Source organism: Sinohyriopsis cumingii, chromosome 17 (assembly GCF_028554795.1).
Source record: "Sinohyriopsis cumingii isolate HCF-2022 chromosome 17, ASM2855479v2, whole genome shotgun sequence".
NCBI lineage: Eukaryota > Metazoa > Mollusca > Bivalvia > Unionida > Unionidae > Sinohyriopsis > Sinohyriopsis cumingii.
In genome coordinates this window covers 70809077-70834700 of record NC_142977.1, presented here as the reverse complement: position 1 = coordinate 70834700, position 25624 = coordinate 70809077, and the positions used below count along the sequence as shown (strand labels likewise).

Here is a 25624-nt window from a genome sequence, read left to right as displayed (position 1 = left end):
GCAACCTGAACCTGACAGAGGCTTTGTAGATTGCCGTATCGACACCAAAGAATTCTTCTTCTCTTTCCGAAGAAGCAGACCTATTACCAGAAAGTCTATCCTCAGAGGACATCGCATTGTTAGAAACTAAAAAAAGAATGCCATAGCAAAACAAAAAAACAGCCCTTTTCAGGGCTAACCAATACTCTAGAAAAGAAATAACTATTAATTTGCCAATGTGAGTAGGTAGAGTAGTGTGAAAATAAACACTAACTCTTTTATAAAAAATGTGAGGGTATGTGTTGGTGTGTTTGTGTTTGTAAGAGCTAAAGTAAGTTGGTGAGGATAGTAGATTAAAATGATATCTTATCTTAGTGTTTGAGGTGTATATTTGGGATTAGATTGGATTGCTTTGAGTATGTGGATAGTCTATTGAAGTGATTTATAAAAAATTTTTACAATAGTGATGGGTAGCATAAAAAGTGAGTGAGTGTTTCTTTTAGGTCCGCGCGTTGTTGTTTTTTTTGGTTCATGATCTAGGTAAGATGAATTTTATGTTATTAGGGGATGTTTTCCTTCACGTTCGCGCTTTCAGTATAAATTGAAAGTCGTTCGGCAGTCCAGCTACCCTTGTTGATTGATCAACACCAAAAAATGAACACGAGACTTGAGAAACTGTTGGAGCTTCATGTGCATCTGGAATATGCCAGGCGCATATTAAATGAACTGGCCGCGGAAGCCATTGTCGAGGAGGGAAGGATAAGAGAGGAGGAAAGAAGAAACAAAGAAGAGGAGGAGAGAAGATATAAAGAAGAAGAAGAGGAAAGAAGATATAAAGAGGAGGAGAGAAGATACAAAGAAGAGGAGGAGGAAAAGGAGAGAAGAAAAAATTTCAGAATCCCAGAGAGCGAAAATTGGGATTCTGAAGCGACATATCCTGCCTCTGCTCTCTCCCCCCAAAAGGTAAAAAGTAACTGGGGGATAAGATGCGTATGTGGCGCCAGGCCTGGAAGGTGCCACCATTAACCAGGTGCCCATGAAGTTCCAAACAAAACAGCCCTTTTCAGGGCTACCCAATACTCTAGAAAAGAAATAACGATCAATTTGCCAATGTGTGTAGGTAGAGTAGTGTGTATATAAACACTAATTCTTTTTTTTAAAAAATTTTTGAGGGTATGTGTTTGTGTGATTGTGTGTTTGTGTTTGTAAGAGCTCAGGTATGTTTGTGTGAATAGTAGATTATAGGTTTTTTTAATGTTTCTTAGCGCATGTGGAGAGTATAGTTGGGGTTATATTATATGAAATGAAAAAGTAGGGGGATGTTTTCCTTCACGTACGCGCGTTGATGGGTCATGATCTAGGTAAGATTAATTTTATGTTTTTAGGGGATGTTTTCCATCACGTCCGCGCTTTCACTATAATAACCCACAGTATTCGTCGTTCAAACCATTCTTCATAGAAGATGGCTTCAAACCACTTGGATAAATTTCAGTCATTGCAAGACGTCCTTGACAATTTGGGAATGATAGAACAAATGCTCGTACGACTAGTTGAAGATCACTATTCTTATAGTCCGCATAGAGTAAAAATGGAAATTAATAATTTAAGAAAAGCAAAGGATATGATAAGTGGTGTGATGAAGGAAATAAAGGAGGAGAAGGAGGATGAAGAGGAAAGGAAAAGGATGAGAGCATGGAATGAAAAAATTGAAAAAGAAGAAGAAAATGAGAAGAGGAAGAAAGAAGAAGAGGAGGAAGAGAAGAAAGAAGAGGAGGAGAAAAAAAAGAAGAAAGAGAAGAAGAGTGTAGGTGAGAAAATAAGAAGTTGGTGGAGGAAAAGAAGAAATTAGAAGAAGAAAACCCAAAGGCCCTTTTCAGGGCCAGCCATATTTCTCGAAAAGAGATAGTCTTTGAATTGCCTACCCCTTTTTTTCAAAAATTTTTAAAAAATCCCATGTTCAATTTCCCTTGACGCTATAAAGGCCCACTTTAGTAAAAGCCCTTGACGCTATAAAGACCCACCCTGTTTAATTTCCTTTGACGCTAAAGTGCCCCACGATTTTTTCTTTCTCCATGTTAATTTCCCTTGACGGTAACCTAACCCACGATTTTTCTCCATGTTAAATTTCCCTTGACGGTAATCTTGCCCAAGGGGTCTTGTAATGCTAATTCCCATTGACGGTAAAGTGCCCCCCTTCACTACTAATACAACTACCTGATCTATGTCACAATACTCAACTGTCCGATCAGAAAATTACCCTAAACTTTTAAGAAGTTTCATTATCAAGGCAGAGTTTAAAACACCTATTTATAGCTCGTTCTAACTACAGAATCTACAGTCAAGGACCAAAAGTGCAACAGACAATACAGATATACATAACATTTCCAAAAACAGTATATATTAGCCTGCAAATCTGCTTTGTCATACATAATTGATTTGAAAATGTTATCCCAAATTAATTTTACATTAATCAATATTTCACTTAATCCAGCAGTTTTAAGTTCAAGTTGATTTTCTTCTATGTTCTAAAAATATTAATCAATGTCTCATTATTATTCAGCTATATGCCAAATGTGAGGTACATCCAACAATCCTTGTTAAAATACAGACACAGAATCCATTGTCTAGAGGATCAAAGGACATAATTCCTGTAATTGATGTTGCGGTATGCTAGAAATCAAAGTGATTTAAACATGTAAAGTCTTATCAATATAAAAGTATATTCTAGACTTGACTGAACAAACCATAGTTACGAGGATGGTCAATCAGGGGTCAGAACTCTCCAAAATGATACTGAGGAATTCTGGACCTCTACAACATGATACTGAGGATTTCTGGAAATCTAACTTGTTCAATGTATCAATATATCAGCAAAGCTACATTTGGCTAAAACCCAACTATTCTCAGTAATGATGAATAACAAACTAAACTTATCTGGGAAAGGTGTATCATTGTATAGATGATATCATCAGAGTTGTAAAATTTAGCTTTATAGCCAGCTCTCTCTCTCTCTCCATTTCTTGACAGTATCACATATTCATGTATGTCTGTGTGTGTGTGTGTGTCTATAAATGTTTCTCTCTCTTTATATATATATATATATATATATATATATATATATATATATATATATATATATATATATATATTATCCACTTTGTATAAGTTCACAATGTAACAATATACTGTTACTGATTCTGATATTACAAGCAAAACATAATCATTTAAAAATATATTTATTCAAGATTATAACAATTCGTTTTACAACTGCATTATTTTTCATGTTTGACTGTAAAAGACTGGAAAGATACAGTAAATGAATCAATGAATTAAATCATTATAAAATACACCATACATGATAAACCATTTGCATATCTCATGCTTTTGTCATAATCTTATAAACAATGTCCATTTTGAACTTGAGAAGTGGTGAGCAATTTCTTCACATAAACAGATCTCTGCTTTTCCCATATCTTGCCATTTATAGAGATGAGCGTATAGAACAAAAAGTACACACATTCTGTGTAAATATGAAAAGTAAACAAAGGGCAAACTTATTGTGAAATTAAGGCTGATTCAATGTTTGCTCAACATGCATATTTGATGATGATGAACTGCAAAAGTAGCTGCGTTTTCAAACTTGTCATACATTGTCTCAAGCAGTATTCAAAAAAGGCAGTAAGTTTATAAAAATCAAGGAAGCACATGGATTTGCCAATATGTGCATCTTTAGATGTTGACCATAACATGTAGCAAGTTTAACAACAATAATTCATAATAAAGGGACTGATGCTGTACTGGCCAAAAACAATAATTCATAACAAATGGACTGACACTGTACTGGCCAACAACAATAATTCATAACAAAGGGACTGATCTGTACTGGCCAACAACAATAATTCATAACAAAGGGACTGATGCTGTACTGGCCAACAACAATTTTCAGGACTCAAGTATATGACTGCTGCTTCTTTTTAACTGATGAGTGTTGAAAAAATCTCTGATATTCTTGAGTAATGAAACGATTTTGTCGATGGACACCTAAATGGTCAAAACATCAACAGCTAACTAGTCATCATAAGAAGTATTTTTGTGAAAACCCCATTGAAATGATGTGCACCAATTTAGAAGGAGAAGTAATAACACAAGCTTTTAAGATGGTGGCCATACTGAATGCCAGACCAGCACCATTTTTGTTTTTATTTGGGGCTAACCAGACATCTGTTAAGTCTTTTACGGAAGACCCATATTGATGGAACCATTTAGGATCAATGAGACCTTCGTTTTTTTTTTGTGTACAGTTCCAGTTAGGAGTAATGGGAACAAACTAAAGCTAGTAAATGGGTGATGGACAACAAATGCCATCCCATCAGCTCTTCTGGTCTATGATCAGCAATTCTCGTGGCTGCAAGACAAGTTGCATTCTGAAGATACTGTTTTACAATGATTTCAGATGCTGATATAAAATGGCAATAACTACAGAAAAAAAAGCAAGGACAAAGTGATTTGTCAATAGGTGCATCTTTAGATAACAATTACTATGATCCATCCAACACTGCAATGCTAACTGCCCTTATCAGAATGTTGTCATTTTTTCTCTTTACCAATCAGACTGTATCGTACACTGCAGGACTAGCTGTACCAATCAGACTGTGTCATACACTGCAGGACTAGCTGTACCAATCAGACTGTGTCATACAGTGAAGGTCTAGCTGCACTATGCAGATTGTGTCATACACTGAAGGACTAGTTGTACTATGCAGACTGTGTCATACACTGAAGGACTAGTTATACTATGCAGATTGTGTCGTAAACTGAAGGACTAGTTGTACTAATGAGATTTACACTGCAAGACTAGTTGCACTAATCAGGCTGTGTCATACACTGCAAGACTAGTTGTACAATTCAGACTGTCATACACTGCAATGCCAGTTGCACTAATCAGACTGTCATACACTAAAAGACTAGCTGTGTTAATCAGATAGTGTCATATGCTGGAAGACTAGCCACACTAATTAGGCTGTCATACACTGCATTATAGCCATAAGATCAACAAGTCATTACACTAATTAAGCTATCATACACTGCATTAAAGCTATAAGACCAAAAAGTCATTACTCTAATTAGACTGTCATACACTGCATTAAAGCTATAAGACCAAGTTATTACTCTAACATCAATTGTGAGAGCAAGGTATTGTGATGCCTGCATCTTCAGGTGATGACCGTAATGCTTATAAACTTTCAAAGAAACCCATAACAAATTGGGGGATTAGTTGCATTAACATGACTGTGTCATACACTACATTAACATATAAGGCTAACAGGGCAATAAATCCATCAAAAATCATTGGAGCAAAATGATTTGTCCTTCCTATACACACATCTTCAGGTGATAACCATAATATTTGCAAGCTTTCATTCCAATGGATCAAAAGTTGTGGGATTAACTACACTAATGAGATTGTGCCATACACTCCATTAAGATACAGTGCAAACAGGGTAATACTGTGTAAATCCAACAAAAATTGTGGAAGCAAAATGATTTGTCAATATGCACATCTTCAGGTGAAGACAGTAATATTTACCAAGTTTTATGGCAATTGATTATAAACTGCAGGACTAGCTATGCTAATGAGAGTGTGCATATGTGATATAGATTTTTAATGTAGCTTTAACAATTTTTCAGACATATTGTTACAATGTCTGCAGTGTGGCAATTTATAGTGATGTTTAGCACTTGGGCATCATGCCACAGACATGTAGCATGATGTCCCACCCAGTCACATTATCATAACACCAGGCTGACCAGTCATAACACTAGCCTCTTAATGCTGAGTGCCCAGCATGGCAGCTGTTAGCTGTTTTTATAAGTCTTTGGTATGACTTGGCAAGGGTTCAAACTTGCAACCTCCTGCATCCAAAATGGAATCTCTAACCACTAGGCCACGGCGCAGTCCGCTAATGAGATTGTACTAGAGAGATGGATGGACAGATGGATACAAGAACAAAATGCGTGTACCTATGGGTAAATACAAACAAAACATTTGTAAACACATAATGATCTTAATAGATTCATATATATAGCATTTCTGCAGTACTTGATTTTTTTCATAATTTCTACTGCAATTTTATCATAGAATAAATGCATACTTTATTATTTAACAAGGCTTGTCTTATGTTTTCATGTCTTAAAAACTACTTGTACAATGTAACTTGGGTAAATAAAAATGAATGATTCTTGATGTACCAAAATAAATACCGTATTAAAGACAAGCCCATATGATTTTACAGGATGGTCCCTACTCTTTATTATAAAATGAAAATTATGATTTAATAAACAAATTTCTTGGATCCCAAGGACTTTATGACGCACTAGCATACTGAAGTAACATAACTCAAATTTTGTGATTTATTGCATCAAGGGTTTTGTTCATTGCATTTACGTAGGTGTGTACAGTCAAACCTGCCAATTGCAGCCACCCATAGTAAAAGACAAAACTGGCCATTGTACACAAGTGACCCCAGTATACATGTTCACTTTTAAAAAAATGTTTTGAACAAATACCATGCACTGAATATTATTATTGCTATTATTATTAGTATTTGTATTATTATTATTATTGCTATTATTATTAGTATCTGTATTATTATTATTGCTATTATTATTAGTATTTGTATTATTATTATTAGTAGTAGTAGTATTTGTATTATTATTGTTATTGCTATTATTATTAGTATCTGTATTATTATTACATTATCAAGATGGATTTTTGTGCGCTATTCGACAAAATCATTAAACATGCATATGTTGTTCTCTTCCAAATTTAGGTTCCACACACGATTACAGTATCCTACTCAAATTAATCCATCCTATAAATCAAAGCATCACTGATTTAAAATAATCTTCAATTTTACTGATGATTGACAGCCTATATATAACTGTAAAACAGAGAACTGACTCTGGTTGGCCAACTTGAATAAATTAGGCTTGGAAACAGTTCTTCACATTTCAAAACTATATAGCTATTTGGTCAGCTCAGTGAGATCAAAAGATACTCAGCTTATGTGAGGCCTGTGATAAATAAGGACTCAAAATAGGCTGTATATGGCTATTTTTGTAACCCATGAAACAAACACTTTGTCTGCCTTTACAGACAAGTTTTAAATACTGAATGACCCATGACTTAATGAAAATGGTTGTAATTCATATTTCTTCTCAAAAATTAACTGTTTTTATCAAACATAGTTTTAAGTTTCAAGCAAACAGATGAAGATATCAAACTTTTCCTGCCACTGTAGCACAGAAAGTAACTTCCCATTTTAACACAACTACTTTTCTGATCAGACAGCAAATGAATTTCTTTGACCATCTACCCTACTGATCAAAAGTGACCGGCATTCAAGCCTAACATACTGACACTCTGTTATATTGATTGACACTTTGAGATACACTGATTGACACTCCTGAGTTACACTGACACTTTGAGTTACACTGATTGACACTCTGAGTTACATTGATTGACAATTTGATTTACATTGTCAAAGTGACGGGACTACTGTAAGTACAAGCAAGATAAAAACTATTTACACATCAACTCACATATTTCTTTAGTTAGACAATGCCTTCCTCACAAAGTAAAATAATTAGTCTGTACAGACTAAGCAGTCACTGCATATATGCTTCAGTGACCAGTTAAGACTGGGAGAAACCACTATTTGGTCCCGAAACACTGCTATGTAAAGGTGACTGTTTAGTTAGGAAACACCCCAACAATGAACACAGAAAGCAGGTGAATGATATACAAAGGTGACTGTTTAGTTAGGAAACACCCTCACAATGAACACTGAAAGCAGGTGAATGTTATGCAAAGGTGACTGTTTGGACAGGTTTGACTTTATATCTCAAATATTTTTTCTGTATCACAGAATAAATAATGGTTTTCTTTTTGACAGAATTATTGTTCAGTTACAAATGTCATTAAACCTAAACAGCTGTAATATAGTATTAGGACTTACAATGTTAGATAAAACAAATTCTTCAACCAGAAACAGGAACACAATGAACTATCATATTTCTTGGTATTGATGTATATGAAATTTCCAAACAATGTATGTCTCAAGTCAATATCTGCAGTAAAATGTTCAACAGATAACTGATTCATATCATGTAGATTTTTATAGGTTTATACAATTATGCACACAAACTGTTGAGCTGATCGTAACTAAAACATATTTTAAAAAGAAACAAAAAAAACCCCCAAAATGTTTTATTTTTGTATCATGATTTCACTTAAAGAGTTTTACAGAAACTATCCTGAAAAGGCTAAATGGTTTGAAAAAAATTAAAACATTTAATGCATAAAAGTCTTTTTTGGTAGATGGGTCATCATAGGAACAAAACTGTAAAACTTTTCTCTGCATTTTGTCAAAAGATACCTGTTACTGCCAAAAGATACCTATTACTGCCAAAAGATACCTATTACTGCCAAAAGATACCTATTTCCAGTCATGTAATTAAAACCATCACATATTGTGCAAGAATCAAAGTTTAAAGAATACAGTTGGCTTGGAGGGTATCTGCACCTTAAATAATGTCAAAAGGGATAAATAACATAAATTGTGAGTGATTTTAATCATGTCCCTATCAATAGTCATAAGCAAATGCATATTCCCATAAATACGGGTAATCTGAAATACATGGTGTAAGGTTTATTTTTGTTCATCTCTTGACTAAAAATAAATTAAAAATCCATAAATTATTTAAAAAGAAACATTACAGTAATTACTTCTGAAGGGCAGTCAAACTATATCAAGGAAGGTAACCACTTGGAATACAATAATTTCCTCCAAGAATTAGAACTTGAGTTTTTTCCCTTTACATGGCCAACCAGATAAATACAGAAAAATCATTTATTAGAAATAAGACTTACTCTTAAGTGAGAAGAGCTGACAGCAAGCCATAAGCTTGATAGATGTCTTCAAGCCAAATACTTGTAAAACAAATACCAAAAAATGTACAATCAAATTCAGCATTAGCATATTTAAACAAGAGGCCTATGAAGGCCTGTAATCTCTCACGTGGATGAGACCTGATTATAGCCACCTGGCTGAGACCTGATTATAGCCACCTGGCTGAGACCTGATTATAGCCACCTGGCTATGATCTGCTTATAGCCACCTGGCTGAGATCTACTTATAGCCACCTGGCTGAGATCTGCTTATAGCCACCTGGCTGAGATCTACTTATACCCAGATGCAAGAGTAATTAGCAAAAAACATCCGGATTCCTAAGATGATTTCTGTTGCCATTTCTGTTATACTGTTTACTGCATACAGTATGAAAACAACTGTTTCAAGGTTTCTTTGTTTCTCAATCATTAACTATACTGACTGCACATCAGCATCATGTGCCCAGTAATAACGGACCACCAAGCTGGGACACTTTATGACAAAGATGGTCAAAATCTGTTCATTGTTTATTGTAGTAAGACAAATATTTTGTATAATTTAGTAAGGACAAAGATATCTGATGGGAGCATGGCATCATTTGTATATGCTAGAACACTTTATGTCAAATTTAGTCAAAATGCTGTTAAGCAGCTATCTAAGGGGTCATAAAAGTTTTTCTTTTTGTTTAGTAACAGCAATCATATCTGATGGCATACTGGCATCATTTGGACAAAACTTATTAGAACTTAATGGCAAAAAGATTTCTGTAAAATTTGGTGAAATTATGCTGAGTGTTTTTTAAAAACTGAAACTGGCCTTACTGCATGTAATACAGCATAAGTACACATATGTAAAGTTTCACATGATTCTAATATAACATGACACACACACAATTATACCAATATGCTTTCAGCAAACCAAAAATAGCAATGAACTGAACTGAGAAAAATAACAAAGTCAGAGATCATTAAACTTCAAAAGTTTTCACTACTGGATCTGAGCATCTCAGTGAAGTTATCCATAACATGTTCTGGACATCATGGAAAATGGAAGTCTTTTTAAAAAGTTCAACAAATAAACTCTTGTATAAAAGTGTCATATATTTGCACACATATTTTACAAAAATAATTATTGCAAACATGTTAATATATATACACTCTGCACTACAATATAAACTGATACTTATATTTAAACAACAAAATGAGCAAAACATCTGGAATCAACTGAAGAATCCATCCTTTTTGAAACTGTTTCTCTGAGAGGAACTGAACAAGAACAATTTTCATACAATGAAACAAAAACAACAACTTTTATGGGAACATACATTTAGTAGTGTGTTTCTCATATTTTATAATCTATTACTATTATAGTTTGTTATTGGATCATTAACAAAATCATTTCATCAATTTATTTTATCAAAGTGTACACTGTTCCACTTTTACAGCATCAATTAGAGTGTAGATTTCATCCCACTGCAGCAAAAATAACATTGTACATTCAATACCTTTGCAGCATCAATCACACTAAACATATCCTTACTAAATAGCATCAATCACAATAAACATTTCCTTTCTATGCAGTATCAATCACACTAAACATATCCTTGCTATGCAACATCAATCACACTAAACATATCCTTGCTATACAGCATCAATCACACTAAACATTTCCTTGCTATGCAGCATCAATCACACTAAACATTTCCTTGCTATGCAGCATCAATCACACTAAACATTTCCTTGCTATGCAGCATCAATCACACTAAACATTTCCTTGCTATGCAACATCAATCACACTAAACATATCCTTGCTATACAGCATCAATCACACTAAACATTTCCTTGCTCTGCAGCATCAATCACACTAGACATTTCCTTGCTATGCAGCATCACTCACTAAACATTTCCTTGCTATGCAACATCAATCACACTAAACATATCCTTACTATGCAGCATCAATCACACTAAACATATCCTTGCTATGCAGCATCAATCACACTAAAGATTTCCTTGCTACACAGCATCGATCACACTAAAGATTTCCTTGCTACACAGCATCAATCACACTAAAGAGTTCCTTGCTACACAGCATCAATCACACTAAAGATTTCCTTACTATGCAGCATCACTCACACTAAACATATCCTTGCTATGCAGCATCAATTACACTAAACATATCCTTGCTATGCAGTATCACACTACAACATATCCTTGCTAAGCAACATCAATCACACTACAACATATCCTTGCTAAGCAAGATCAATTACAGTAAACATATCCTTGCTATGCAATATCAATCACACTACAACATATTCTTGCTAAGCAACATCAATCACACTAAATATATCCTTGCTATGCAATATCAATCACACTAAACATTTCCTTGCTATGCAGCATCAATTACACTAAACATTTCCTTGCTAGGCAACATCAATCACACTAAACATATCCTTGCTAAGCAACATCAATAACACTAAACATATACTTGCTATGCTGCAATAATCATGTCTTACTTTTATTTATTCTACAATAATCATGCTGTACAACTGCCAACTTTGCAGCATCATTAGCATTGGACAGTTTGTAAATTGGCAGAAAAATCTGCTGATCCTATTTTGTCATAGCAAATTGTATTTCTACATTTTTTTTATCCACAGAGATATTTTATTCCAAAGAATGCAAAGCAAAGAATGCTATTCTAGATACCAAACAGAATTTTCCTTTATGAACATTTGTTTAATACAGATGTTTAAAATTTTAATAAGGCCCCATCCATAGGAAGGTTTCTGTTAATGCAGGTTTCAAGTAAATAATCATTTAACAAATTATACAATTAGAAATTTTGTTATTTTCTGCTGCTTACTGTCCTACATGCTCCATACAAGTTCTTTACAGAATGGGAGTCCTCCCACACTGTCTTTGTATCAGGGATGGTCACTTTTGAAAAACACCTTTTTATTGTTTTGGTGGGGGTGGGGCTTCAACTGTACTTTTAACACATTGTTGGCTATATCATGCAGAGGAAATGGGAAATAATTGCCTTTCCTAAGAAAACACTGAGGCAAACATACTGGGCTGGCCTGGATGGGTAATGAACTCATGACCCTTTGTTACGAGTCAGATCCTCAACCAACTGAGCAATCATGGCTTCCCACATCAACCATGGCTTTGCACATCAACAATGGCTTTGCACATTAACCATGGCTGCCCACATCAACCATGGCTTCCCACATCAACAATGGCTTCCCACATCAACCATGGCTGCCCACATCAACCATGACTTCGCACATCTTTGCACATCAACCATGGCTTCCCACATCAACCATGGCTGCCCACATCAACCATGGCTTCGCACATCAACCAGGGCTTCCCACATCAACCACAGTTACCCACATCAACCATGGCTTCTCACATCAACCATGGCTACCCACATCAGAAGCAAGGGAACATGGTACAGAAGTTAGACAACCACCAATTATGAACTCTGCAGTATTTGTACCATTGTCAAAGTCAGTGTATACAGAGTCATGTAAATATGACAAAATTCAGTGGAACAAAACTTAATGTTTTTTAATTTGAACAATGTTCACACTGTTTTAGAAGCTTGCATAAAAACGTTCAACTTGTATAAGTTGAAAAGCTGTAACTATCTACTTTTACAATACTGTAACACATTTTTGTCACACTACTGCATTAACTGAACATCACAGTGTTGAATGTGAGCCACCAAATTCAAAAGATAATGTGAAGATGGTGTTAAAATGTATAACTACAAGGATGATAAACCTAAGTAATAATGTACCAAACCTGCTTGTTCATAATTCATGAAAGAGGTTCTGATCATTTCATAACTGGCACATGAACACTGGCAGGTAATCTTCCAAAGCAAGTGGAGTAAAATGCCTCGCACAAGGGCACATAATGGTAACTAATTTGTGCTGATTTAATCATGGGAATCAAACCTGTATCCTTGTGGATGTGAGTCCAATGCCTTGCCCAATGAGAGACCATGGTACCCATAACTAGGCTGAAAAAAGTTCTGGTAAACACGCTTATATTTTACAGCAGTTGTCCCTCATTTTACTAACAGTGATATTACAATATGTAATTTTAATACTGTATAAAATATACCTTAGTATGAAGTGTCCAGTACAACAATCCCTTTTATAAGGCCAGTATGGTAATGGATTCCATGACATTAATAGAATACAATACAATGCAAGTCCTTTTATAAGGCCAGTATGGTAATGGATCCCATTACATTAATAGAATACAATACAATGCAAGTCCTTTTATAAGGCCAGTATGGTAATGGATCCCATTACATTAATAGAATACAATACAATGCAAGTCCTTTTATAAGGCCATTATGGTAATGGATTCCATTACATTAATATAATACAACACAATACAAGTCCTTTTATAAGGCCAGTATGGTAATGGATTCCATTACATTAATATAATACAATACATTGCAAGTCCTTTTATAAGGCCAGTATGGTAATGGATCCCATTACATTAATATAATACAATACAATGCATGTCCTTTTCTAAGGCCAGTACGGTAATGGATCCCATTACATTAATATAATACAATACAATGCAAGTCCCTTTATAAGGTCAGTACGGTAATGGATTCCATTACATTAATATAATACAATACAATGCAAGTCCTTTTATAAGTCCTTTTATAAGACCAGTATGGTCATGGATAGTAGACAACCGTTTCACTCATGCAGGAGCAATTAATTTATAAGCATATATGCAGTATTTATAAAAGGTGAATCTAGCTAATATTCCCATAATTCAGACATACAATACATATTTAGTGTCTGAAGAACTGACTTTCTCTTGTAATTATACATTCAGTTCGAACACAATATTATATGCACTCCTTCTGAGAAGAAAAACAAGAATCACTGGAATATATATTTAAAATGGTAATGACAATATTTTAATGAAATTCAAGTAATTTCCTGAAACCTTCTTTCTTTCTCTGTTGCCAAATTTCACATGGCTTCAATTGCCAGAACCGAGAATTCTTTATATACATAGAACTTGAGCACATTTTCCTTTTCCTTTTCAAGAAGTGATCCACCATCACAGGTACGTATGCTTCGTAGTATTAATAAGACTTCCTGGACGAGAGTCTTTAAGTCCTTGTGGTATGGTGGTGATAATTTTTTCATTTCCTTCATGTCATTTTCAGCATCCCTGATAGATTTAATGGCTACCTGAATGTATCTCTGAAAAGGAAATAAAACAAGTCTTTTTATTCTTTTTAACATTATAATTTTTTTTTTGAAGATATCTCATATCCTTTAAGAACACTGATGTCAGAGTCATACAGTATGAAATATGGTGTATAGGACTTTGGTGTTCTTTGGAGCACTTGTCTTGACTGCCTTGTCTGCACATTATCACCAAACATGCATCCTATCGTAGTGGTTGACCATGAAAAAGGTTAATTTCAGTCTCTCTGCCCCAAAATTCAACCTTTCTTGTTTTCTAAAAAATGTAAGGGACTACTGAAACATAATTTCAAGGTAACTTAACAAAGGTGCCTGAGATTATGTTTGCCGATTTGGTCAGTATATATTGTGGGATATGCTTGGATGTGGTCAGTAGATATTGTGGGATATGCTTGAATGTGGTCAGTAGATATTGTGGGATATGCTTGGATGTGGTCAGTAGATATTTTGGGATATGCTTGGATTTGGTCAGTATATATTGTGGGATATGCTTGGCTATGGTCAGTAGATATTGTGGGATATGCTTGGCTAAGGTCAGTAGATATTGTGGGATATGCTTGGATGTGGTCTGTAGATATTGTGGGATATGTTTGTATGTGGTCAGTATATATTGTGGGATATGCCTGGATGTGGTCTGTAGATATTGTGGGATATGCTTGGATGTGGTCTGTAGATATTGTGGGATATGCTTGGATGTGTTCAGTAGATATTCTTGGACACGGATGAATATGATCTGTAGATATTGGAAATATGATTAAATATGTTTTGTAGATATTGTGGGATATGTCCAAATGTGGTCTGCAGATATTGTGGAATATGACTGGATGTGGAATGTAGATACTGTGGGATATGGCTGGATGTGGCCTGTATATATTGTGGGGTATGACTGGATGTGGTCTGTGGAAACTGGGATATGACTGGATGTGGTCTGTAGAGACTGGGAATAGGACTGCATGTGATCTGTAGACATTATGGGATATGACTGCATGTGATCTGTAGACATCATGACTGCATGTCATTTGTAGATACTGTGGGAAATGCCTCGATGAGGTCTATAGATACAATGGGATAGGAATCAATGTGAACTGTACCCACTGTGAATTCACTTAATTTCAATGTTCATGGTTTTATTAATAATTATTCAGTAGTTATGTTAATAGGTTCACAAACCCCCATGAACTTCAAAAAAATTGGTACCTATTGAAAAATAAGGAATTCACAAATGAACAAAGGCTTTAGAGTGTTAGTCCATTTCCTAGGATTTGAGCTTGAGGGGGGTTGGGTTGGGTTACATTTCTGCGTGTATATAATTGTATATCAAATTAGTAGTGATTTTACAAAATGTTAAATGACATGTAACTCATCATGCCACAGCTTTCAAAACAGACTTCAAACTTTTGATAGTGGTCTATACATGTATACTCTGGTTTTGTATCAATCCCCTAGGCAGTATAGTCCGGAAGGGGAGAGCGTGCGACATTTTCAAATACTTGTATAATGGGATGGTGGTGGTAGAGACAATGATGGAGAGCATGTCAATCACCTAGGCAGTATAGTCTGGAAGAGGAGAGTGTGTGACATTTTCACATACTTGTATAATGGGATGGTGGTGGTAGAGACAATGATGGAAAGCAATGAGATAATGCTTTGTTTAAGAGTTAAGTTTTTGTTTGCCACTGTGACATGAAAGGTTCTGAGCTATAACAAATGTTTTACATTACATAATCAAGACTGTTTCCTCTTTTTATGAGGCAATAGCCTAGACAAGGAAAGACATAAAACCATTTAAAGTACTATCACAAAGAAACATTCTGAAGCCAGAAGTCTCAAGCAAATAAGCACTTAATATGAGATGGAGAACAAGAGTTACTGTATGAAAAAGAAATAAGGAACAGATGGAATAAGTACAGATTGATGGACAAATTGACATTATAAATTATATAGTTATTACTCTATGGTCTTTATCTAAGTAACAGACAAAGCAAAAACAATGACTAACTTAATTTTCTAGTTACAAAAGGAAAATCTAAGAGGAACTTGGAGCGTTTTGAATTAAATCTCAAATAATCCTTAATGTTCTATCACAAGTCCAAAAGTATATAAGGTTCTGAATGAATTCCATGAATCTTGAATGTGCTGATGTGCAAAGTCTTAATGTGCTGATGTACTGATAGTCTTGACGTACCATTATGATAAAGTCCAGAATGCCTTCACCTGACTGACTCTCTACCCATAGCTAGTAATTATTTACTTGACTGACTCTCTATCCAGAGCCAGTAATTACTAACTTGATTGACCCTACTCATAGCTAGTAATTACTCACTTGATTGACTCTCTACTCATAGATAGTAATTACTCACTTGATTGACTCTATACTCATAGCTAGTAATTACTCATTTGATTTACTCTCTACTCATAGCTAGTAATTACTCACCTGATTGACCCTCTACTCATAGCTAGTAATCACTCACTTGTATGACTCTACTCATACTTAGTAATTGTTCCCTTGATTGACTCTATGCCAGAACGGAACAAAACTTGTATTAATAAAAATGCATCTCAGGCCACACGTAGGTGGCATATGAGAATACCACAACTGCTACATTATTGTAAGGTGATGTCATTAACATATGGAGATACAAATCACATCATAGGTCAACATTTACAATCATACGAAGATTAAACATTTGGACATTTGTGGCATCATCTGGGTATATAAATGTAACAATGTTTTCGTAGAGGACAATGTCTCTGATGGTGTACACAAGTTTAAGTGAGAGAGAGACTGATATAGAAAAAAATATATATTGTGGTGAATTATGGAAAATGTATGCTTCCACAGATAGCTGGAAATTACTCACCTGACTGACACTCTACCCAAAGCCAGTAATTACTCACCTGACACTCTACCCATATCCAGTAATTACTCACCTGACTGACACTCTACCCATTGCCAGTAATTACTCACCTGACTGACACTCTACCCATAGCCAGTAATTACTCACCTGACACTCTACCCATAGCCAGTAATTACTCACCTGACTGATTTTTAAATGATCAGAATCCTTTTTTATTTCAGAATTTATGACCATTGTAGTGTTGATCTTGCTCAATTTAACAGGGCCATTGGAAATTCCCTTTACATTCTCACGCACACGTGCCTCAAGTTCACGATTACAGGACCTGGCTTTGTAGATGCTGTCAAGACTACTCAATTCACTGTCCCTGTCGCTGCCATACTTTGGGTGAATGGCAATCAGACGGCTGGAGTCCTTTTCAGTACTTTCATAACTCTTATGAAATTTCAGCACATCAGAATGCAATTCCATCTCAACTAGGAAATTAAAAAAAGGTTTTCAAATTTAAAAATATTTTCAAAATGTTGACACACGCATATTAAAGAATTCATTTTTGTACCAATGTAAAAAATCTTTTTTGTAAATTCAAATGTAAGTAAATTACAATTCCTCAATTAAAGCAAAAATAAATGGGTTAAAAATAAAAATGTGTCCATTTGACAGATATCCATTAGGATACAAATAAACTGCAATGTTTTGAAGTTATACAATGGTCATAACTCTGAATACATTGAAAATCAAACTTTACCTACAATGTAGGTTTTCCTGTTGTATAGCCTTAAACTAACTTTACATACAATGTAGGGTTTCCTGTTGTATAGCCTTAAACTAACTTTACATACAAAGTAGGTTTTCCTGTTGTATAGCCTTAAACTAATTTTACATACAATGTAGGTTTTCCTGTTGAACAGCCTTAAACTAACTTTACATACAAAGTAGGTTTTCCTGTTGTATAGCCTTAAACTAATTTTACATACAATGTAGGGTTTCCTGTTGTATAGCCTTAAACTAACTTTACATACAATGTAGGGTTTCCTGTTGTATAGCCTTAAACTAATTTTACATACAATGTAGGTTTTCCTGTTGTATAGCCTTAAACTAACTTTACATACACTGTAGGTTTTCCTGATGTCTAGCCTTAAACTAACTTTACATATAATGTAGGTTTTCCTGTTGTATAGCCTTAAACTAACTTTATATACAATGTAGGTTTTCCTGTTGTATAGCCTTAAACTAACTTTACATACAATGTAGGGTTTCCTGTTGTATAGCCTTAAACTAACTTTACATACAAAGTAGGTTTTCCTGTTGTATAGCCTTAAACTAATTTTACATACGATGTAGGGTTTCCTGTTGTATAGCCTTAAACTAACTTTACATACAATGTAGGTTTTCATGTTGTATAGCCTTAAACTAACTTTACATACAATGTAGGTTTTCCTTTTGTATAGCCTTAAACTAACTTTACATACAATGTAGGTTTTCCTGTTGTATAGCCTTAAACTAACTTTACCTACAATGTAGGTTTTCCTGTTGTATAGCCTTAAACTAACTTTACATACAATGTAGGGTTTCCTGTTGTATAGCCTTAAACTAACTTTACCTACTATGTAGGTTTTCCTGTTGTACAGCCTTAAACTAACTTTACATACAATGTAGGTTTTCCTGTTGTATAGCCTTAAACTAACTTTACATACAATGTAGGGTTTCCTGTTAGCCTTAAACTAACTTTACCTACAATGTAGGGTTTCCTGTTGTATAGCCTTAAACTAACTTTACATACAATGTAGGGTTTCCTGTTGTATAGCCTTAAACTAACTTTACCTACAATGTAGGGTTTCCTGTTGTATAGCCTTAAACTAACTTTACCTACAATGCAGGGTTTCCTGTTGTATAGCCTTAAACTAACTTTACCTACAATGTAGGTTTTCCTGTTGTACAGCCTTAAACTAACTTTACATACAATGTAGGTTTTCCTGTTGTATAGCCTTAAACTAACTTTACATACAATGTAGGTTTCCTGTTAGCCTTAAACTAACTTTACCTACAATGTAGGGTTTCCTGTTGTATAGCCTTAAACTAACTTTACATACAATGTAGGGTTTCCTGTTGTATAGCCTTAAACTAACTTTACCTACAATGTAGGGTTTCCTGTTGTATAGCCTTAAACTAACTTTACCTACAATGTAGGGTTTCCTGTTGTATAGCCTTAAACTAACTTTACCTACAATGTAGGTTTTCCTGTTGTACAGCCTTAAACTAACTTTACATACAATGTAGGGTTTCCTGTTGTATAGCCCTAAACTAACTTTACATACAATGTAGGGTTTCCTGTTGTATAGCCTTAAACTAACTTTACCTACCATGTAGGTTTTCCTGTTGTATAGCCTTAAACTAACTTTACATACAATGCAGGGTTTCCTGTTGTACAGCCTTAAACTAACTTTACATACAATGTAGGGTTTCCTGTTGTATAGCCTTAAACAAACTTTACATACAATGTAGGTTTTCCTGTTGTATAGCCTTAAACTAACTTTACATACAAAGTAGGGTTTCCTGTTGTATAGCCTTAAACTAACTTTACCTACAATGTAGGGTTTCCTGTTGTATAGCCTTAAACTAACTTTACCTACAATGTAGGTTTTCCTGTTGTATAGCCTTAAACTAACTTTACCTACAATGTAGGGTTTCCTGTTGCATAGCCTTAAACTAACTTTACATACAATGTAGGTTTTCCTGTTGTATAGCCTTAAACTAACTTTACCTACAATGTAGGTTTTCCTGTTGTACAGCCTTAAACTAACTTTACATACAATGTAGGTTTTCCTGTTGTATAGCCTTAAACTAACTTTACATACAATGTAGGGTTTCCTGTTAGCCTTAAACTAACTTTACCTACAATGTAGGGTTTCCTGTTGTATAGCCTTAAACTAACTTTACATACAATGTAGGGTTTCCTGTTGTATAGCCTTAAACTAACTTTACATACAATGTAGGGTTTCCTGTTGTATAGCCTTAAACTAACTTTACCTACAATGTACGGTTTCCTGTTGTATAGCCTTAAACTAACTTTACATACAATGTAGGTTTTCCTGTTGTATAGCCTTAAACTAACTTTACATACAATGTAGGTTTTCCTGTTGTATAGCCTTAAACTAACTTTACATACAATGTAGGGTTTCCTGTTGTATAGCCTTAAACTAACTTTACATACAATGTAGGTTTTCCTGTTGTATAGCTTTAAACAAACTTTACATACAATGTAGGTTTTCCTGTTGTATAGCCTTAAACTAACTTTACCTACATAGGTTTTCCTGTTGTATAGCCTACTTTACCTACAATGTAGGTTTTCCTGATGTACAGCCTAAAACTAACTCTGGTCATGATCCATAAAGTCCTTCAAAACATTATCGAGTGGAAAATTAAATTAGTGATAGAGTAACACACCACAATGTGATGTGACAGGATGGGATAGAATGCATGGACATGGGTAGCAGTACAAATATTGTTGATACATAACATGACAAATTCTTATGTTCTGTTTAGCTGAATATAGTGATATACTTTAGAACAGTATGCATTTCCTCTTGAGTACAGTACACAATAACACAATACTTGATTAGAGCACTACTGGAACATGCTGACATTATGTGACATCACAAAATATGCAATGTACTAAATCTGTTAATGCCTTCTCCCAAGAGAAATCCCCATAAAGTGTTGTCCAATGGAGTGTCATGCCCATGGCTTCAGCTCAGGTACTATATCCCTCTAAACATTATAGAAGACCAATTTCCAAAGGAAAGGACTATAATGAAATAATATGCCCCCTTCAGAGATATTGCAGGTGTACATAAACTTGTATTTCAGGTATACATAAACTTATATTTCACAAACCAAGCAGGTGTAGATAAACTTGTATTTCACAATCCAAGCAGGTGTACATAAATTGGTATTTCACGATCCAAGCAGGTGTACATACACTTGTGTTTCACAATCCAAGCAGGTGTACATACACTTGTGTTTCACAATCCAAGCAGGTGTACATACACTTGTATTTCACAATCCAAGCAGGTGTACATACACTTGTGTTTCACAATCCAAGCAGGTGCACATACACTTGTGTTTCACAATCCAAGCAGGTGTACATACACTTGTATTTCACAATCCAAGCAGGTGTACATACACTTGTGTTTCACAATCCAAGCAGGTGTACATACACTTGTGTTTCACAATCCAAGCAGGTGTACAGAAACTTGTATTTCACAATCCAAGCAAACTGTCTCAAATGGATCACAATACAAAAATGCTTTGAATGTTCAGTGTTCTGAAGGACCAATTTTTCTCTATCTTTCATTTGTAAACATTCCAACACATGACCATGCTTATCAGGAATGATGGCAAGAATTTTTCAGAATTAAGACTGTCTGTCTGGAATGGATACAAAGTTGGTTAAATTTCTAACCAATAATATTGTATCTTCCTATGTGCCTATACATACCTGTACACAGTAACAATTTATGTGCAATGAGAATAAATTGGTCTGTCCATTCCTCCGTTTCCAAATTCATTAATTCTTCAACATTTCTGGTTAAAACAGCAACCATAAACATTAGTCTTTCTTACAAAATACGTAGATCTTTCTTTTCGCTTTAACTCCACTAGCATTTTGTATCAATTTACAGTGTAACCCACTTTTCTTGTGAAGGAAATTCAAGGTTTTACATTCAGAAACTATAACCCATGTATCAGTCTATGATACTGTATATAAGAACTTTTCTCCCTACCTGTGCCCACACAGAAAACAACTGTTCAAAATTTTGATGTATTTAATTAAGTGTTTATAGAATTTCATGAATCTGGAATGGTGACATCCATGCTTTATATTTTGAAGGAAACAGAAGGCTTTGTATGAAAACTGATCAAGTCATGTAAGTCATTAATGACTGAGTTATAAATATTTCTTCTTCTTCTTCTTCTAATAATGTGGCACTGGGTTCCTCTGGAGGATACTTGTACATGATGTGAACTATGTAGATGTGGAAAGAGGTTCAAGTACAGTTAAAAACATCTCTGTTGGTAGCCTAGCAATCCCAGCGCCAACCCTGCTCTGAAAGCATTGATGGATTTGGCGTTTACTAGGTTGGATGGTAGGGAGTTCCATATGTGGATTCCTGATGGGAAGGAGGGGTCCTTGATTGTGTTGACTCTCGTGAAAGGGATGAGAAATCTGCATGAATGTCCTCTAGTGTAAGCTCCTATCTGGTGGAGGTATGATGCTGCTGGGATGTCAACTAGCTGGTGTACAATCCAGTACACCATAACAACTTTGCTTGATGTCATCAGAGTTGAAGCTGTTCCCATTCCAAATGTTGAAGCATGGTGGTGACACTGCTGGTTGACCAATAATCGCCAATATTAAACTATGCCACCCTATATTATATTACTTCAAATCTGGCAATGTTTGAGTTGGTAGATGAGTCACAAATGGTCAGACATACTAAGGGTTTGTAGCAAGTGATTTGACTTGTTCAGGGCATGTGGATAGGTTTCTATGAAGGAATGCTGTGGTGTTGTAAACCTTCTTCGTAACTGAGCTAATGTGGCCTTTCCATGATAAGGTGTTATCGATGATGACTTACAAATATTTGGCTTCTGATGTCATCGTCAGTTCTTGACCATGGATGGAATATATGGCTGGGACAATCCATATCTTGTTGGTAATTCAGATGACTTTACACTTGTCAGGATAGAACTCCACTGGCCAATCCTTTTCATATTGCTGTAGGAAGTCTAGGTCTGAGCTGATTACTCTGTACAGCAAGCTGTTGCCGGCAAAAAGACTAACTTTGGAATCGACTCTCAACAGCAAGTTGTTGATGTAGATCAAAAACAGCAGGGAACCCATTACTGTTCCTTGTGGAACACCTTAAGCATCAGGGGCTGATGAGGATGGCTGGCCTTTAAGCACAACCTGCTGGTTTCTTCCAGTTAAAAAGCTGTTTATGCACCCAAGGGTCTTGACTCAGACACCAAAGTGATGAAGCTTGGCTGCAATTCGCTTGGGAAGGACTTTATTGAAGGCTTTGATGAAGATGAGCTGTATCGCAACTATCTGTTACTTGTGGTTTAGACCGGCTGCTTGATCCTGGAGTGTGATTATAAGTTGGTTCTCACATGATCTCTTCTTTCTGAAGTCATGTTGTCTCTCAGGTAGAATGATATTGCTTTCAAAAAACGTGATCAGGTGGCTATGAATGATGTTCTCCATGACTTTGCAGCAAATTGACGTCAGGGAATCGGACCTGTAGTTGGAAGCTTTGCTTTTGTCACCTTTATTTACCACTGGAGTTTGGAATGCTCCTTTCCAGTCGTCTGGTGTCTGGACCTGTTCTAATAAGGCTTGAAATAGGAACACTATGGCTTGTATCCAAAAATATAATATCTGTGAGCTTTGGAAAATTGTAAATAACAGCCACAAAGATCAGTTCCCCAAAATCTTCAAACTCAGAAGGCTAGCTATGCATATGCCCCTTCAGAAGGAAGCACAGATAATATACTGAGTATGCTCAGAAGTAATTAACAGATTAATACTTAGGGGTGACATCTGTCAAAGATGTTGATTTCAGCAGAGCAGGAAGAAAGAGAGACTGATATTGAAGTGTTAGGTAAATATTAAACTAGGACTCTTCCCCCTTCTTCTTCTCTACTGCCTCCCTCTTTTTTTCGGTGACAAAAGGTGAAGTCTCCATGGAGATAAAATCCTGGTAGCATCTCTCCTTAAATTGTACATGGGGAACAAATCTGGAATTTCTCTTTCTATGCAGATATATTTAAACAGCGAATGAAGGCAGATGTAATAAATAAAATTAGTACAGAATCAGCAAGGGGGCAGATTTTCAACCACTCAATTTTACCACCTTGTGCAAAATAATATAGAATAGGACAGGGTATCATCAATAGTTTTCCTTCTTCACAAACAAATACAAGTACCCCTGGCCACAGCAGTCTTTTGCATTTGCAAGAAGTACAATGTGATAGATTTTATTGGTATTCTTCTTCATTCTAATGTCTGGGTTTGTTATAGACAAGATTTTCTTTGCACAAGGAAACTGCTTTATTTCTTCTGTTTTGAAGATAACATTGTAATGTGTTCCAATTTTAAGCAAGACATGAAATTCATAATAAGATGTTTTCAAAGCATTCATGCCATGCAAAACAATGGGCCTGGTGGCTGAAGTGAGTTAAATGGAGCAACCATTAAATAGCTTAAAACAATGAATAAAACTCAGTGATAACCAACAGGTAGTCTGTTTCAAACTAGATTTGTTTTCTTATCATCAATGAGAATTGCATATAAACATATGTTAACTAAAATTTAGTTTAACAAGCATTCATGTCATGCTTGCAGAACCCAAATGTGTAAACAGCTGACTAGCAGAAAAACACATCACAACAAGAATGGTTAAATAAAACTTGTTTACTTTGCCGAGCACATTTTTATATGTGGGACTTTCAACTAATTTGTGGGAGTTCTCACTCATCCCTTTTCTCCAAGTGTGAAAATTCGTACAAAGTTTGCATGATTCACACAATTGCAACCCTAACAGCATCTGTTTACATACTACACATTAATGACTTTTCCACAAAGTTTCTCTGTTGCTTTGCTAGTACTTCCTGTTTTTCATGCAGGGACTAATTCCTGACTGGTAGTTATTATTTAACCTATAGTCTGACTCTACATCCCCCTTTGTTTGTACCCCCTACCGATTTTTTAAAAAAAAGAACGTTTAATGTGATAAAAAGTGCACATACCTAAATCAATTGAATCAATGATTTATAATTTCTAACCTGACTGTGACCAGAATGGCACTAATGCTGGCATCCCCTGCACCATTTCATGCCTAACAAACTTTCCATACTAACACGGCGCCATATTGCGTACACTATAGGCTAGTTTATTTCCATCAGGCAACATAATGACGTATTTCATCCTGTTTGGCAAATGCTGAATAATTGCGTAAATTACATAACGTTGAGAGTTTGGAATGATATCCCTCTGCATACATGAACACAGAAATAAAACTACTTGTTAAATCCACATGAAAAGTGTAGTTGTCAATTTCCTTTGCTTGATTCGACCTTGTAAATATCGGAAGCAGACGACTTATGTATGTACATCTGTAGTCGTGATACACCCCTTTGCTGAAAATGGACTTGTCCAGAAACTGGAAATGGATCCGAGCATGTCCGTCTATTACACTGAAAACTTCCATTAAGCATGAAACGCGCATAAGATGACGGTGTTAGGGCCACTCTGTTTAGAGTCAGGTTAGAAACTATAAATCAATGAATGAACTAAGTTCCTTGCACTTTTTATCACATTAAAGGTTTCTATTATTTAAATCGGTAGGGGGGTACAAAGAAATAGGTTTCTATTATCAGACTATAGACCAGAAGAAGCAATAACAAGCAATAAGATTTCAATGTAACATGACGCACCTGTAGAGTAAGCTTTCAAATCAACCAAAGTAGACAAGATTCAAAACTTAGTGAAAAAGTAGTTATTAAATGATGAGTGAAGT

General features: G+C 35.2%; 1 protein-coding gene across 1 annotated transcript in view; it reads right to left on the bottom strand.

Moving 5' to 3' along the window:
* Window positions 1–3199: 3199 nt before the first annotated feature.
* The window catches only part of LOC149779204 (uncharacterized), a 99960-nt gene continuing 77535 nt past the window's right edge, over window positions 3200–25624 (bottom strand). The window contains exons 16-17 of the mRNA XM_089939778.1: window positions 17220–17515; window positions 3200–14175 (exon numbers count right to left, since the gene is read on the bottom strand). Of these exons, the coding sequence (XP_089795904.1) occupies window positions 13939–14175; window positions 17220–17515 (533 nt within the window). The 3' untranslated portion in view covers window positions 3200–13938. The remainder of the gene's footprint in view (window positions 14176–17219; window positions 17516–25624) is intronic.